The sequence below is a fragment of the Eucalyptus grandis genome, chromosome 11 (assembly GCF_016545825.1).
Source record: "Eucalyptus grandis isolate ANBG69807.140 chromosome 11, ASM1654582v1, whole genome shotgun sequence".
Lineage (NCBI taxonomy): Eukaryota > Viridiplantae > Streptophyta > Magnoliopsida > Myrtales > Myrtaceae > Eucalyptus > Eucalyptus grandis.
Genome location: NC_052622.1, coordinates 43,123,503 through 43,137,001, shown reverse-complemented (window position 1 = coordinate 43,137,001; position 13,499 = coordinate 43,123,503). Strand labels below are relative to the sequence as shown.

General features: G+C 40.5%; 3 protein-coding genes across 5 annotated transcripts; 2 read left to right on the top strand and 1 right to left on the bottom strand.

Annotated features, from left to right (window-relative positions):
- The first annotated feature begins 1,591 nt into the window (after positions 1-1,591).
- Positions 1,592-7,912, top strand: LOC104425882. Of its 3 annotated transcripts, none has more exons than XM_010038730.3 (12): positions 1,592-1,863; positions 2,428-2,699; positions 2,801-2,875; positions 2,957-3,015; positions 3,097-3,232; positions 4,119-4,215; positions 4,298-4,364; positions 5,084-5,182; positions 5,342-5,431; positions 6,261-6,406; positions 7,119-7,220; positions 7,307-7,912. In XM_010038730.3, exons 2-12 carry the CDS (start codon positions 2,447-2,449, stop codon positions 7,455-7,457), a joined length of 1,275 nt encoding a protein of 424 aa, XP_010037032.2. In that variant the 5' UTR covers positions 1,592-1,863; positions 2,428-2,446; the 3' UTR covers positions 7,458-7,912. The 3 variants fall into 3 exon arrangements, with proteins under 3 accessions (XP_010037032.2, XP_010037033.2, XP_039160086.1); XM_010038731.3 differs by having other exon boundaries at positions 7,310-7,909; XM_039304152.1 differs by lacking the exon at positions 1,592-1,863 and adding an exon at positions 1,880-1,897.
- A 1,093-nt stretch (positions 7,913-9,005) lies between these two features.
- LOC104425884 lies at positions 9,006-13,374 on the top strand. The gene is made up of 6 exons (XM_010038734.3): positions 9,006-9,309; positions 9,618-10,467; positions 10,562-10,728; positions 10,905-11,165; positions 11,935-12,378; positions 12,552-13,374. Exons 1-4 carry the CDS (start codon positions 9,125-9,127, stop codon positions 11,110-11,112), a joined length of 1,410 nt encoding a protein of 469 aa, XP_010037036.2. The 5' UTR covers positions 9,006-9,124; the 3' UTR covers positions 11,113-11,165; positions 11,935-12,378; positions 12,552-13,374.
- On the bottom strand, positions 12,003-12,958 carry LOC104425883 (NDR1/HIN1-like protein 6). The gene has a single exon (XM_010038733.3). The coding sequence runs from the start codon at positions 12,921-12,923 to the stop codon at positions 12,141-12,143; it is 783 nt and encodes a 260-aa protein (XP_010037035.2). The 5' UTR covers positions 12,924-12,958; the 3' UTR covers positions 12,003-12,140.
- Positions 13,375-13,499: the final 125 nt, after the last annotated feature.

Here is a 13,499-nt window from a genome sequence, read left to right as displayed (position 1 = left end):
ATTTGACAAAGAGAAAAAAAGAATCACGATCATTTGAACTCGATCAATATTGTTAAGAAGTGATTATTAAATAAGTGAATCACATTGAGCGCTAGACGAGATTTTATTACGTACAGTATCGATTGATAGCCAATCAGAAAAAAAAGAAGAAGAGATAAGGTATAGGTCAATCCTTCTGATCTTTTTTTTTTATTAGCATCATACGACGTTATGCTTGGTGGGTCATTTGATGGGTTGGTTGGCCATGGACTCCACCTTGGGGGACACGTGTCCGGAAAATTGGTCGTACTCCTAACTAATTATTGCTATTCCCCCGAGCAATTTGTGACTGCCACGCGTCGGTTGTCCCACGGGCAGACATGAAGTGTCAGAAACAGGAAATTTGGGCTTGTCATTCTCTGATGGTCATTTGAATTTGAAATTGAGATACTAATGTTAACGGTCGAGTATGGACACTGATATTTTTAAATTTTGGCACAAAAATGAAATATTTTTCATCCACATTTGTTATTAATTGTCGTAATCGTCTACATTCGAGGAATGCTGGTCAAGTGGTTTTAATGTTTTTGGACCATCGCGCAGGTTAAAGTATACAAATTTCCAGGAGCATTATTTTTCTTTTAATTATATGCTGTTATTATGTGTTTTTTTTTTTTTTGGGCAATTGTGGCAGTCTTCATATCAATTATTGTTTCATATGCTTGAATTCATCAGCATGCGAGCGTGTTTATGTGGATCGTGGTCTAAAATATGCAAGAATCTAAAAGGTAAAATAACAAGGAAAGTAGAAAGGTAGAAATATCGCAACGGTTATTTAGTTAATGTAAAATTCCCTAGAATTACTATCAACTTTGATGAAGGCGTAATTTAGTATTAGGATGTCCATATTTAAGTATTATAACACTTTCTCTCACATATAAGCTGGATTTATCTCTAAGAGGTGGAAATATATGACAAAAGAGTATAAGAGAGGCAACTAAAGGGCCGTTTTTAGAAGTTTGAGTTATTTGATGAATACTTGAATTGATATTTTAATATTTGAACAATTAATATTAATCATTTTTCTCGATTTATTACGATTATCTTCATATAAAGCAAGTGCAAACAAAGGATATGATCAAAACGATGGTACAGGGTCAACTAGATAGAAAAGATACGTGTCTTGCTAACAATATAAGCCAAACACAAACAATTGCATCACAAAAGCATACTAAAATGGTTTATATTAATCGGGGAAAATTTAGTGATAAAAAATGCTTTTTATATAAATCATTTTTAAAAAAAAAATCTCATTTTTAGGTTAAGATATTCATTTCTCTTATTTTAAATATGAATATTGTTTTTGATCGTAAATTATTTTTTATTTCGGGAATTAGAGTAAACAAATCCTACCTAGGTAGGTACAGTACAAACGAGGGGACTGAAATTTTCTTTTTTCTTGTGCCTCAAGAGAGACGTGACTGGTTTTGACTAGGTAAGATGAAACGAGGAAATACATGTCTCCGTGAATATGACTGTGATGGGAATGACAAGGACGTGAAGAAGTTCAACAGTTACAGTAGAGAGAGAGAGAGAGAGAGAGAGCTTGAGCTTTAAAAATGGTGGCGAGTGGGTCGTCGCCCGGGTGTCATTGGGTTACGACATGGGTCTCCTCCCACTTTAATATAAGAAGAAAAAAATATCGTATCTTCTCAACTATCCTTCCATTTTTCTATTCCCTCTCCGTCAACAGTTCGATCAGAACCTTCCACAATCTCTCTCTCGGCAAGTGAAAAGTCGTGTACCTTTTCGAACTTCGCGATAAGCTTCTTCTGGGTTTTTTTTGGGGGTTCGTTGCTGTTCGAGCTTCGGCATTCTTTTGAGGTAGTGATGAAAGTAGTGTTTTCATGGCCTCGGCGTGCGTATCCATGGCTTTTGCAATTCAATATTCGCTGCTCCAATGAAAAAAGAGTCGTTTTTAGTTGTTTTGTAGAAATGCTTAGCTATGTAGTTACTTCATCGATCGCTGGTTTTCTTGTTCTCTCCGCTTGGGTTGCTGCATTTCGTCCCGGTGATCGCAGGATTAGCATTTGATTCTTAGTTATACGGTGAAGTTGCAAAGAAGAAGCTCTGTTCTAGTCTCTTCTAATTGGAAATGCTTCCGGAGTTGATGAACTGAGAGCTTTCTTGCTTTTGAGTTTGTCCCGTTCCTTCTGGTGCAAGCGTCTTGCGGAGGTTGCATGCATGTGCGCCCGCTTGGTGCTTGCGCGCGCGCCCGCACGAGAGAGAGAGAGAGAGAGAGACAGAGAGAGACAGAGAGACAGAGAGAGAGAGAGAGAGAGAGAGGAGGGCGGGAGGGAGGGAGGGAGGGAGGGAGGGAGTCTGCTCGTCATGTTAAATTCAATCTGTTTGACATCTTAAATTGAATCAGTTGTGTTGTCATTACAGATAGACCAAGCCTTAAGATATGGGATGCTTGGTGTCAACGCCGGTGGATAATGGTGGTAAGAGAAGGACGCCACAAGACATTGGGGAGGTCTCTGTCTACGTTCCGGGTCTCCGGATTCCTAAGTCAGTCGATTTTTATCAGTCACTGGGCAGCCATCTATCGAGGAATTTGGTGCAACTCCTGACTGCCCTTAGGACCCGTATAGCCGTGCTGGCCGGTGAAGGAGTCCCTACAGTCAAGAGATTGACGAGAAAAAGTGCCACTCAGCATGGTCTACCCTGCAACACATCAGCCTTTTTTTCTTTTTTGGCTCTTCCACATTACGACTGTTTGTGGTCTCAATTTGTCGACCTGCTCATGAACTTCTTACAGGAGGTTCGACATTGACTGATCTGCAGCAGGCTCTGGAAGATTACTTGCCTGTACTATTGGGATTGGTCAAAGAAGGTAAATGTCAAATAGTTGTGTTCTTGGAATGTGTGCGATTGAAGAGATTTGCTGATCTTATTGATAATGTCTATGTCATAGAAAACCATCTGATGCACAAAGTACAATTCGTTTGGGTTAATCAGGAGGATGAAGCAGAGGTCAGGAACTAACTGTGTGTATTCTTGTTTCTGAGGTGCCATGATAGGCTATGGTGGATTGATGTGAGCTGTGTTCTGCAGGAAACCACAATATCTAATGCTTGGTATGAGGTATTGTCAGTTTTGCATATGATGGCAATGGCATTGCTGTTGCAAGCTAACATAATGCTCCTTCCAAAGACATCAGCTGATGGCGTTCAGTCAAAAGTCTCGGAAGGTTGGTACTACAAGATTCCTGTATTCACTGAAAATTTGCATTTGGACCAATAGGTTTCAATGATTTTCTAGTATGTCTGGGTGGATGGAAGAAAATGGAGTGGAGTGTAATTTCCCTTTCTTCTTGTTCTCCTATGGTTCATAAATTATAGCTCTACACCATCAGCTTATAGGAATTAATCCGGATATTATGGTACATGAATGCTCTGTCCATTTTAATTGGTCTAAAAGGTGGTTGTGAGATGCTAAAGATTCTGCACTGTGTCTGTAAAGCACTTACCAGAACATAAGGGAAGATTTTAATCTGGTCCCACACTACCTTCAGCACCATGAGAAGCAGCTTTCAGTATACGTGAATTGAATTACCTAAAAAGCTTCTGTCATGGCATAGTGACTTCTTTGCAGTTATGTTTACTATAGAGAACCAAATTTGTATTAGACAGGTTTGTCCTTCATTAGGCTTTTGAACTCCTCCAGGTCCATGGGGAGCTCCATAGAAATAGGAGAATATCCTGGACAAAAAATCATCAATAGGGTACGATAAAGGAATGCGGAGTAAAGGAGCTTGACCTTGTTTGTTTGGCCAGGGACACCACTGGAACTTTCAGCATAGTTTACATCATTTAGGCATGAGTTATGGGGATTCCATAGCATGGATACTGTGAGAACTAACAAGAGAAATGATTTCAAAGAGAACAGCTTGTGCATTCTCAAAGTCCAATTAAAGTTTCACAAGGACAAATCTAGTCATGGGATCGTATTGATAAAGTAGTCTGATATTGTCATACAACTGTTAGGCTTTTTTAACAGATCTCTCACTTATCATCTGTTTTCTTTCTTCCTTTCCTCGTAGTATGTTTGACCTCCTCCCTTTTTCTCTACCACAGAATGCAGGAGAGCATCTGTTGATGTTTTTCTAAAGGCAGCTGGGTTCTTGGACTATGCAGTTCAGCATGTTCTTCCAAAATTCCCTGCTGAACTCAGGTTTGCAGCAAACATTCAAAATACGCGGCTTTATGGGAAGTGAATGTGTACTAATTATGTCGATGGTTCTTTTGCATCTTAGGAGAGAGTTACCGGTAGACCTTCAAGACGGAGTTCTTCAAGCACTTTGCCTCCAAGCACTGGGGAAGGTATTACATTTATTTTCCTGAGGAGATGTAGTTTGTGAATCAAGTTACTAATGCTTATCAACTTTAGACCAACACTCATCATTGAAGTATTTTTCTACTTCAGAAAACCTGCATTCACGTAACTTTCTGAACTTACTGTAGAGGAGAATAGTGTTAAGGATAACGTCTGGCAGTTTAGATAGAGATTCAGTGATCTGTATATCATTTTTTGTTTAATCACAGGGGCTAAAAATTTTAAAACCACGATAGCAGTTTGAGTGCTTTATACGAGACTTCTATAAACAACTTAATGTGAACTCAAAGATTTAGTGAATTCATGGGCTAGGTTTGACTCTGTCGAGGAGAGACAATATAATTTGCAAAATCCACCTCCAAAGCGGTGATCCTAAGACCAATTATGTCAACTGTGTGCCCATACTTGGTACTCGTATTGATTTACATATGCTGTGTACGCCATATCTCTACTTGAAAAAGATTATGCACACTGGACAAACTGCAAATTAGGGGATGATCCTCTGTGTGTTTGTGTGTGTGTGGGTGGTAAGAAATCTAGTATGGTGCTTCTTTAGACGACCTCTTTGCCCTGTGTTAGGTGTTCGGAATGTTGAAGGATATCTCTTCCATCGGTATCAATGGCATAAACGTTTTTTCCACTCGTTTTTTAATGCATGCTATTTCACTCTAACTTATTGGATAATGTTTTGCAAGAACTGATTTAGGCTGCTGACATTCAACTTGGGATGGCCATAGACAGTTCCAAAGCCACTCTGGCGGTGAAGCGTAGGCTTGCCTGTGAGGTGGTAAAATACTGGGAGCAGGTAAGATCTGCCAACTTTGAACCAATTGCTTAAAGCCCTGATAGAATCTTAAATTAATGCCTGCTTCATTTTTTGACTTCTTGATATGATTGTATTCTTCGATTTGGGCGCTGTTGTCTGACTTATGAATGGGCTTCTCAATGTTTTTCTGCTTTAAAGGCTCAAGAGAATCTTGTGAACATCCCCTTAATGAACGGTTGGGGAGAAAAGCACCGTCAATATGTCAAATGGAAGTACGTTGAAGCAAAGGTATTGGCATGATTTCTTCTGCCTAGCTCTTTTATCCCTTTGCTTGATAGATTGTGCCTATGCATCTTAAACTTTCAAGACGAAAGGGATCATTATCATACCAAATCTTTGGCATATTATTCTAGGTTGAATCAGTTGAGTGTTTAATATCAGACAGCGTGAACATTCTGGTTTTTTGTGGACTGGTACTGTTGCACAGTATCTTTCATATGCATTGCATAATCCATGTATCCAAGCTTACGTTTATTCCATCACCTTTGAAGCTAAATTTTACAGACAATATTATCAATTTGAAACTGTTATTTATTTTCTTATTTGGGAAGGCTATGGCCTATAACACTCACATGGACATGCTTCCTCATTTGACTAGGGGTTTCATCAGGAGGCAACAGAGGAAAAATGCTCTATCATATGAACTGTAGTTGGTTCTCACCGTTCATTATCATATGGACCTTCAGACAAAGATTATCAAACCCAGTGGTTTGAAAATTACTATCCCATTGCCTTTTCTCACAACCACTGAACTAGCTACCTATTCAGCATATAAACTTGGGTTAAGTGCTTCATACTGGTAATTGACTAGGCATGAAACAAGATGATTGTTAGTCGATTGCATTATCGTTATTATTATTTAGGAGATACTAAGTTAGCATGCCAAACCAGAGACTAATTAGTTTATTTGGGAACATCTAGGAAGAGAGAAATTCAGGTCAAAATATGGGCACAAAAACCAATGTGACGATTGCTCATTCTTCCATATCTAGGGGGCATCTCATCTCATATTGTTTCACCTATAATAATCTCCTCAATGCCAATATATTTCCACCAGGCTGCAGCATATTATTTCCATGGTCTGATACTTGATGAGGGGAAGTCCCATGGAATGGCAGCAGCTGCTTTGCAGGTGGCAGTCGAGTCTCTCGAAGAAAGTAAGAAGTTCTCTGAGGCATTTGACACTACACCTCCTCTGTCAAGGTGACAAATTTAAAATTTTCCTGTTTGCCGCTTTTTGTTAGTTTTGTTATTCTCTCAGCGAGTAACTGGAATTAGTTCGATATCTCTACCATGCCTACAACTTTGGCGACCACTTTTCTCCATTTTGTCAAAAAATCACTTTTTGCGGACTAAGCAAGTCTGGTAGTCCATGAGATGGAGAGAGATCTAGGTTTAGAAGTTAGTTTATGGCTAAAGTTAGTAAACCATGATAGAAAAAGAATCATTTGGATGTATTCAACTTAATAAAATCAAATTTCGTCTCATCCTATGTTTATGGTTTGACAATTTTCCAAAGCATGTAAGTTTTTAAATGACGAATAAGCCACCTAAGTAGTTATATAACCTATGAAATACTCTACTCACCCAATGCATCAGGTAAGATCCAAGCAAAAACCAAGGTGCGAAGCGAAATGAGGAATAGTTCACACTCGGTCGATTTCATCTCAAAAACAGAGTTTCCTTCCTCCTGCAGTTTAGTGCAGTATTTCGTGCTCATTTATGGCCCACTAGCCAGCGTCACTTGGTGCGCTAGTCTTTGGCTTTAGCTGGCTTTATCGGCTTGAGAGTGTGAGCACAGTTTCCGTCCATGCCTTAATATGCTTTTGTGTGTGTATGTCTGAGAGAGAGAGAGCAGCAGCAGCAGCATTTTCTCTGGTTGGACAATAGAAACTAACAACTTCTCTTGCTGCAGGAACCCACCGCTTTGGGGAACCGCAAAGTACATCTTTGAGAAAATCTCGAAAGATGCTTCCGCTAAAGTGCGGATAAACAGAGATCTGTACTTCCAAGATAAGTAAGTCCTTCTCCTCTGCCTATAGAAAATGTGTGAGAATCTTGACATGAGCATACTGATAGATCCCATGCGTTACTATCATGTAGCAGGACTACGGAAAGTGCACCGGCCTTGCCCGACTTTGCTTTGGCCTTAAAACCCGATGAATACCAGCTCCCTTCAATGCATAGGTGTTGGAATGAGGAGAAAACAGACAGAAGCAGGCTGGAGGCCAACCAGCCCAAGGGCACAAGATGAAGTGTTACATTATCATGTTCAGTGAATACAAAGATGCTGCCGATATCAGATATGGAAGATACAGAAGCAAAGTGGATCATTGGAGGAGTTTGTTCGGATTCAATGACGGAAATTTTTCTCGATCAAGTTTCATTTTCCTGTATGTTTTTGGTTGTCTTTAATATGGTCACAGTCAGTTCGAGAGAGGCCTTTGAAATTGTACAAGTATCTGTTTGAGTGTAATTTGTCTCGACTCCGGTGGGAAAGTAGTGGCCTCTCTCTTCTCAACCAAGCAATGTCGTCTTCCTGTTGAAATAAATGATTTAGTGTCTCCAAGTCAATTCCAGTTGAGAGGAAAATTTAGCGGGTCTTGATTGTGAAAAGGATCAGAGAATTGTATATGAATGTAAAGAACGGACTAAGTTGCATATATACCAATGCAGAGTTGGATTATGTTATATAATCAATTATTTTTTTCTTTTTTTTGTATTAATAGATCGTTTGAAAATGTATAATGAATATCCAATTTTTGTTACTTGACCCTTTGATCGTCAAGACACTTTTCTTTTATTCCAATTGTGTTTCTATTCCTTATAATATCTTGTTAAGGCTGTTAATATTTTCGTCAATCTTTACCATTTTTATTTTTATTTTTGGCATCATCAACATTTCATTTTCACTGATATTAATAGTTTAGTGAAGGGAAAAGATCACAAAAAACTTCAAACTTTACCCAAAGTGACAAATTTGTCCAATTTTTTTTTTGTGACATGAAAAATTTTGAACTTTGCTAATCGTGATATATTTATCTCAAACTTTTTTTTTCGTAAAAAGAAAAAAATCTTGAATTTTTATCCGTGTAACACATTTACCCTAATTTATATGGCATTTTGGTCTTTTTACTTTTTAAATTTTTTTTCTTCTTCTTTCTTCCCTTTGTCGGCTACGGCGAAGGGAAGTCAACGTTCAATGAGGGCTACCCTTGTTGGCATTGGGCAAGGGTTGCCTCGCTAGGTTGGCTAGGGTGGCCCTTGGCTAGGTCGAGCGAGCCGGCGAGGGAGGCCCCTCGCTCGACCTAGCTAAGGGCGGCTCTTGCCCAACGCTGATGAGGGCGACTCTAGCTAGCTCAGGTGAGGGCGACCCTCACTCGATGTTGGCTTTCCTCCATCGACTTCGTCATGACCGGTGGAGAGAAGAGAGAAAAAGAAGAAAAAAAGAAAAAGAAAAAAAAAAAAGACAAAAATATCTTTGATGGGATAAATGTGTTACCAAAGTTTGATATTTTCACGTCAAAGTTTTGAGTAAATTTATCATTTTGACAAAGTTTGGGGGTTTTTTGAAGTCTTTTTCCTTTAGTGAAATTTATATTTCTCCATTTTCTCAATTTTTTCAGTCTTCTCTCAAAAATCAATAATAAAAGAGAGATTTTCTTTCACAAAATAAAATGGGAGTAAAGTATATGCATTTCATATGTTTCTTTCGCTAATTCATATCTAAACCTTTAATAAGCACTAAGCAATATCATGGAGTTAACCCCCGGCCGGGATACAAATACGGCAGGTCGTTTGAAGCAATCGCGAGAAAGGTCGAAGGATTCTTTCTTCGTCGCCCCGCACCGCCCGCTTTTCCACACTCCGCCGTCATTCTCGATTTCGTTCCGGTTCCCGCCGGGCGGAGCAAGAGCGGTTATGGCGGCGAAGGCCGACGCGGCGGAAGGCGCGAAGAGGAGGTGCGTCTGCCTGATCGACGCGATCGGCCGGCTGCCTCCCTCGGTCGCCGGTCCTTGCCGGCGCACGCTCCTCAAGCTGGCCGAGTCCGACCTCTCTTTCCTCGCTCGTCGCGCCTCTTCTCCTTCTTCGGATTCGCCTCTCAGGTCAGTCTCTCTGTATCCTCATTGGACCGTTGGCACGCTCTCAATCTCTACGCGACAGGGCTAAGCCGGCCGTGCCTTTTCGGCCGAGACTTGCGATTAGATCATTGCCATGCTCGATCGTTGATTTGCCTGTCGAGTTCGAGTTGCGTCTTGTCGAAGAAACAGGATGAACTCTGTTTTTCTTTGTCGAGTTCGTTCGTTTTTAGCTTTTTCTTTCCCCTCGGTTGGCTTGTGGAAGTAAAATTTTGTTTTGGTTGAGGAGAATCTCGGATAGTTTTGTGATCTTACTGAGGAGTATGTGTTGGCAGTGTTAATATCGGACACCTCGAAGCTGTTGTTCACGTTCTCCAGCATCTTCCGGTCACGGGAGTTTCGCGCGTTTGCAAGCCTGTCCCTCTGTTGCCTGCGAGCGGCGAGGTGCGGAGAGCTGATTCCAGTTCGAAGATTGCTCATGTCGATATCGTGTGCACGCTGAAAGGAATCCCGGTTTGGGTCGTTGTATCTGATAGGAACCCGAACCATGTGACCTGGCACGATGGCCATAAAGGCAAGGGATTGAGATTGAGAATTCAGCAAGTTGTTGCTGCTGCTCAGTTCTCGCCGACGCTAAGGCCTTCGTCGATTATTCTTTTCTTTTCACGCGGTGTGACTGACTCCATTCTCAAGAAGATTGTCGACGAATTTCAGGCCATTAAGTATGAAATGGAAGCTGACGTCCCCCTTTCCAGTGTTGGCTTTTTGGAGGAAATGGAAGGTGAGTGGGTAAATATAATTGCAAGGTCTTACCAAGAATCAGTTGCCCTAGAAATAAAGGTGGATAATTTTGAGAAACCGGCTCGAGATCCCAAAGTGGGAGCTGGAGAATCAATACTGGGTGCTGCGGAGACGGAGAATCCTGAGGGAAATGTGAACCTTAATTATCCTACTACCTTTGACACTCTAATTTCTGGCTTGAGACCTCCCATGAAAGGGAAAGATATGGCTTCTGCTAAAACAAGAGAGGAACTAAGTGGAGGTGATCTCATAAATTTTGATACGACAGCTTTAATCGCTCTTGTATCAGACATTAGTAATGGTGGTGCGGAGAAACTTTTGAATGCAGAAGAAAGTGAGTTGAGGCAGCGGTTCAAAGGCAACTTGCCTTTTGTGATTGCACAGGTACATTAATTTTACTTTGTGAACCCATTGCTTTCTGCTTTATCTCCCAAGTGTTACGTTCAGCACCAGTAATATTAGCTTTGACAATTTCCAGGCAAACTCTGAGATTCAAAAACCAATCCTCCCAGAGCTGGGTGCAGTAATTTGCGGAAAGAATGGTGTGATATGTGAAAGTGTTCTTTCAGAGTTCAAAGAGTTAATAGCAATGTATGGAGGGACCAAGGAGAAGCTAAGAGCAGATCAGATACTAAAATGGCTTTCGTAAGTTGGTCCCTTGTTCACTTTCAGGATAAGATGAGGGTGTTAGCGAAATCAATCTTCTATATTATCTAGTCATCATGTTTATTTACAGTTACCGCATCATTCTTGTCTTTTACTTATAAAAGAAATATTGATCAAAGGCAATTCACTGAGCTAAAGAGTTAGATTTGCAACAGTGTTGTTCCGGATAATCCTTCAGATCGCATGATCAGCCTTCCAACTACCAGAAAGCTTGCTAAAAAGAACAAGGTTATTTTTGGCACTGGAGATTACTGGCGTGCGCCAACCTTAACTGCAAATATGGCTTTTGTTAGAGCAGTTTCTCAGACCGGGATGTCTCTCCATACGATCGAGCATAGACCACGTGCTTTAACTGGAAATTAGCTACAAATTTTTTCTGAAAGTGGCTTGACATGTGTTTGCGAGTGGACTTCAAGGTAATATGTGCAACTTGACTTGTATATAGATTACCTTACCTGCTGAGTGATGTGTTACTTTTCTGTTGGACATATTTTCAATTATTATTTTTCTGTTAAAATGCCTTCAGAAAAACCTGCCTCGACCCCACCCTAAGTAGCCTGATTTAGTTTCCTAAAAGTGTAAGAGCACTGCTTACTTTGCCGTTTGAAGTCCTGGAATTAACAACTTGATTTTGTGGAAGACAGATTTAGTATTTTAAGCAGGACATGGTCGCGACATTGTTTCTAATCGCATAACATAAAATCTTAGCAGAGTTTTGGAATTTATCTTGGGAAAAGAAGGTTAGTATTTATTAGATTAATCAATTTTTGACCTAATTCAATGTTGATGTTATTTTGATGATTACCAAAAAATTCTGGACTGCCTATTTAATCAAATTGGGACAATGTGTGGCGAGATGTGTCGGACTTTCTCTCTCTGTTCCTGTGAGACTGCAATATGTTGGATACATTTTCTCTGGACTCATTATTTGCACTCAAAATATCCAATTTTCAGATTCTTGGATCTTTATGATAGAATTAAGTTCGTTTGAGTTGAACACCCTAAATTGATGGCATTTATACTTTCCTTTTTCTTTTTAGTGACAGAAACATAGAAACGTTGTGACTTTAATGTCATTAATCTGAGTATTGATTTATGTGCATTGTTTAAAATGGTTGGACCATGTTCCTTGCTTCTTAGCTTTTGAGGCAGTTCCTGATGAACTCGTCTTTTTTGTATTCTCAGGTAACATGATGCTTCTCAAGATGTTTGAGTCCTCGCGCGTGCGTGGGCAGAGAGAGAGGGAGAGGAAATTCAGAAAAAGAATATATATAGGTTATCTGACACATCATAGTTTCTGACAAATGAATCTTCTCTGTCTAGAGAACATGGAAATTGAGTTTACAAAAGAAACTGAAGAAAAAAGAAGTAACTCATGACAACTAAACAATTTAAAGCTTCATCCCAAAACTACAGTTGCTTGCTTTGATGCTGATCATGCTATTGGTACTCAAGCTGTCCACCACCAGGGAACATCGGCCCAAGATTTTAACCTTCCTCAACTTCATTGTGCCTAGTTCGACTGACACCGGTGCATCAACTTTTAGATCAAGAGGGATTTGTCCTGTTTGCTGTTGCTGCTGCAGTGCTGCCATTATGGTGCTCCCAGACTCGCTTTGGCCAGTCAAGGTAATGTCGAGTCTTGTTGTGTTCTGGTGACCTTGGTAGAATCTTGGCAATGATCCTTCACATAACTTATCATTTGAATACCACACGCTTAATCTGCCACCCTTCTCATAATAGATTCCAATCTTTTTGTTTGGATTCGTGGCCGTAATCTTCACATCAAATTGTGCATACAGGGTCAGGTCGAAATTCAGCCTCAAAGCACTTATTTGAAGGCGGTCGACCGAATACTGTGGAAGTTTTGGTTGGAAGACAAAGTAAATAACTGCTGCAACTATTCCAATGAGGATCAGTATGAGGAGGAGGAGGCTAATGAGCCCGCACAATAACCTGCAGCAACAGCCTTTTCGTTTTCGTGGCTTCGCGAAAATCACAGGTCCACCACCTTGCAGCGGAGAAGCTCGATGAACTTGGGTTCCTTTCTCTGAAACAGAAGAGCTCGGCGGCACTAAAGGTGCCGTGGCACTTGTTGCAACCGGAACTGCCGGATGAATTCTCTGATTATCTGCCATTGCTTCTGGTACAGCGAACTTAAGCTGACGGTGCATTCTGGAATTTCCGCTGGAGTGTGGGCACTTTTGGCACCTAGACAAGTTTCTTGATGAGCTGAGTTGGTTGATTTGTTCTTCAGAGCGAAATATAGGATCGCAATTCTCCAGGGTCTCCAACTTCCCCACCTAACAACAAATACAAAAAAAGCCAAAGTTTGCATCGGGTGGTTCATCTACCAATGGTTTCCTTTGATTGTGTAGAAGAGTTAACAACACAAGCAGAAGAAAGGTGTCCCGCTGGTTTGGGTTTAATCCTCGAAAGTTGTTGCTTCTGACCTACTCTTTGGTTTCGGCATTTTGACACTGTTTTGGAATTGTGCCAAGTGGCTCTATTCGATTACTTTAAACAAAGATTTTCTACACCTGTGCGTTCGGTACTTCAGGGCGTGCCAATTGGCCCAGGAAAACTGCGAGATGGTGTCGGTAGAGATTCGGACTCTTTTTAACAGATCAGATGTCATAAAGGGTCTGCAGAAGTTAACTTTGTGTTGTTAATAGCATCCCTTGTACCTGTTAATTGGGATAATTCTACTCTTCCGGTTTAAGAGTTTTTAGGTGTCATAATCTATTGGG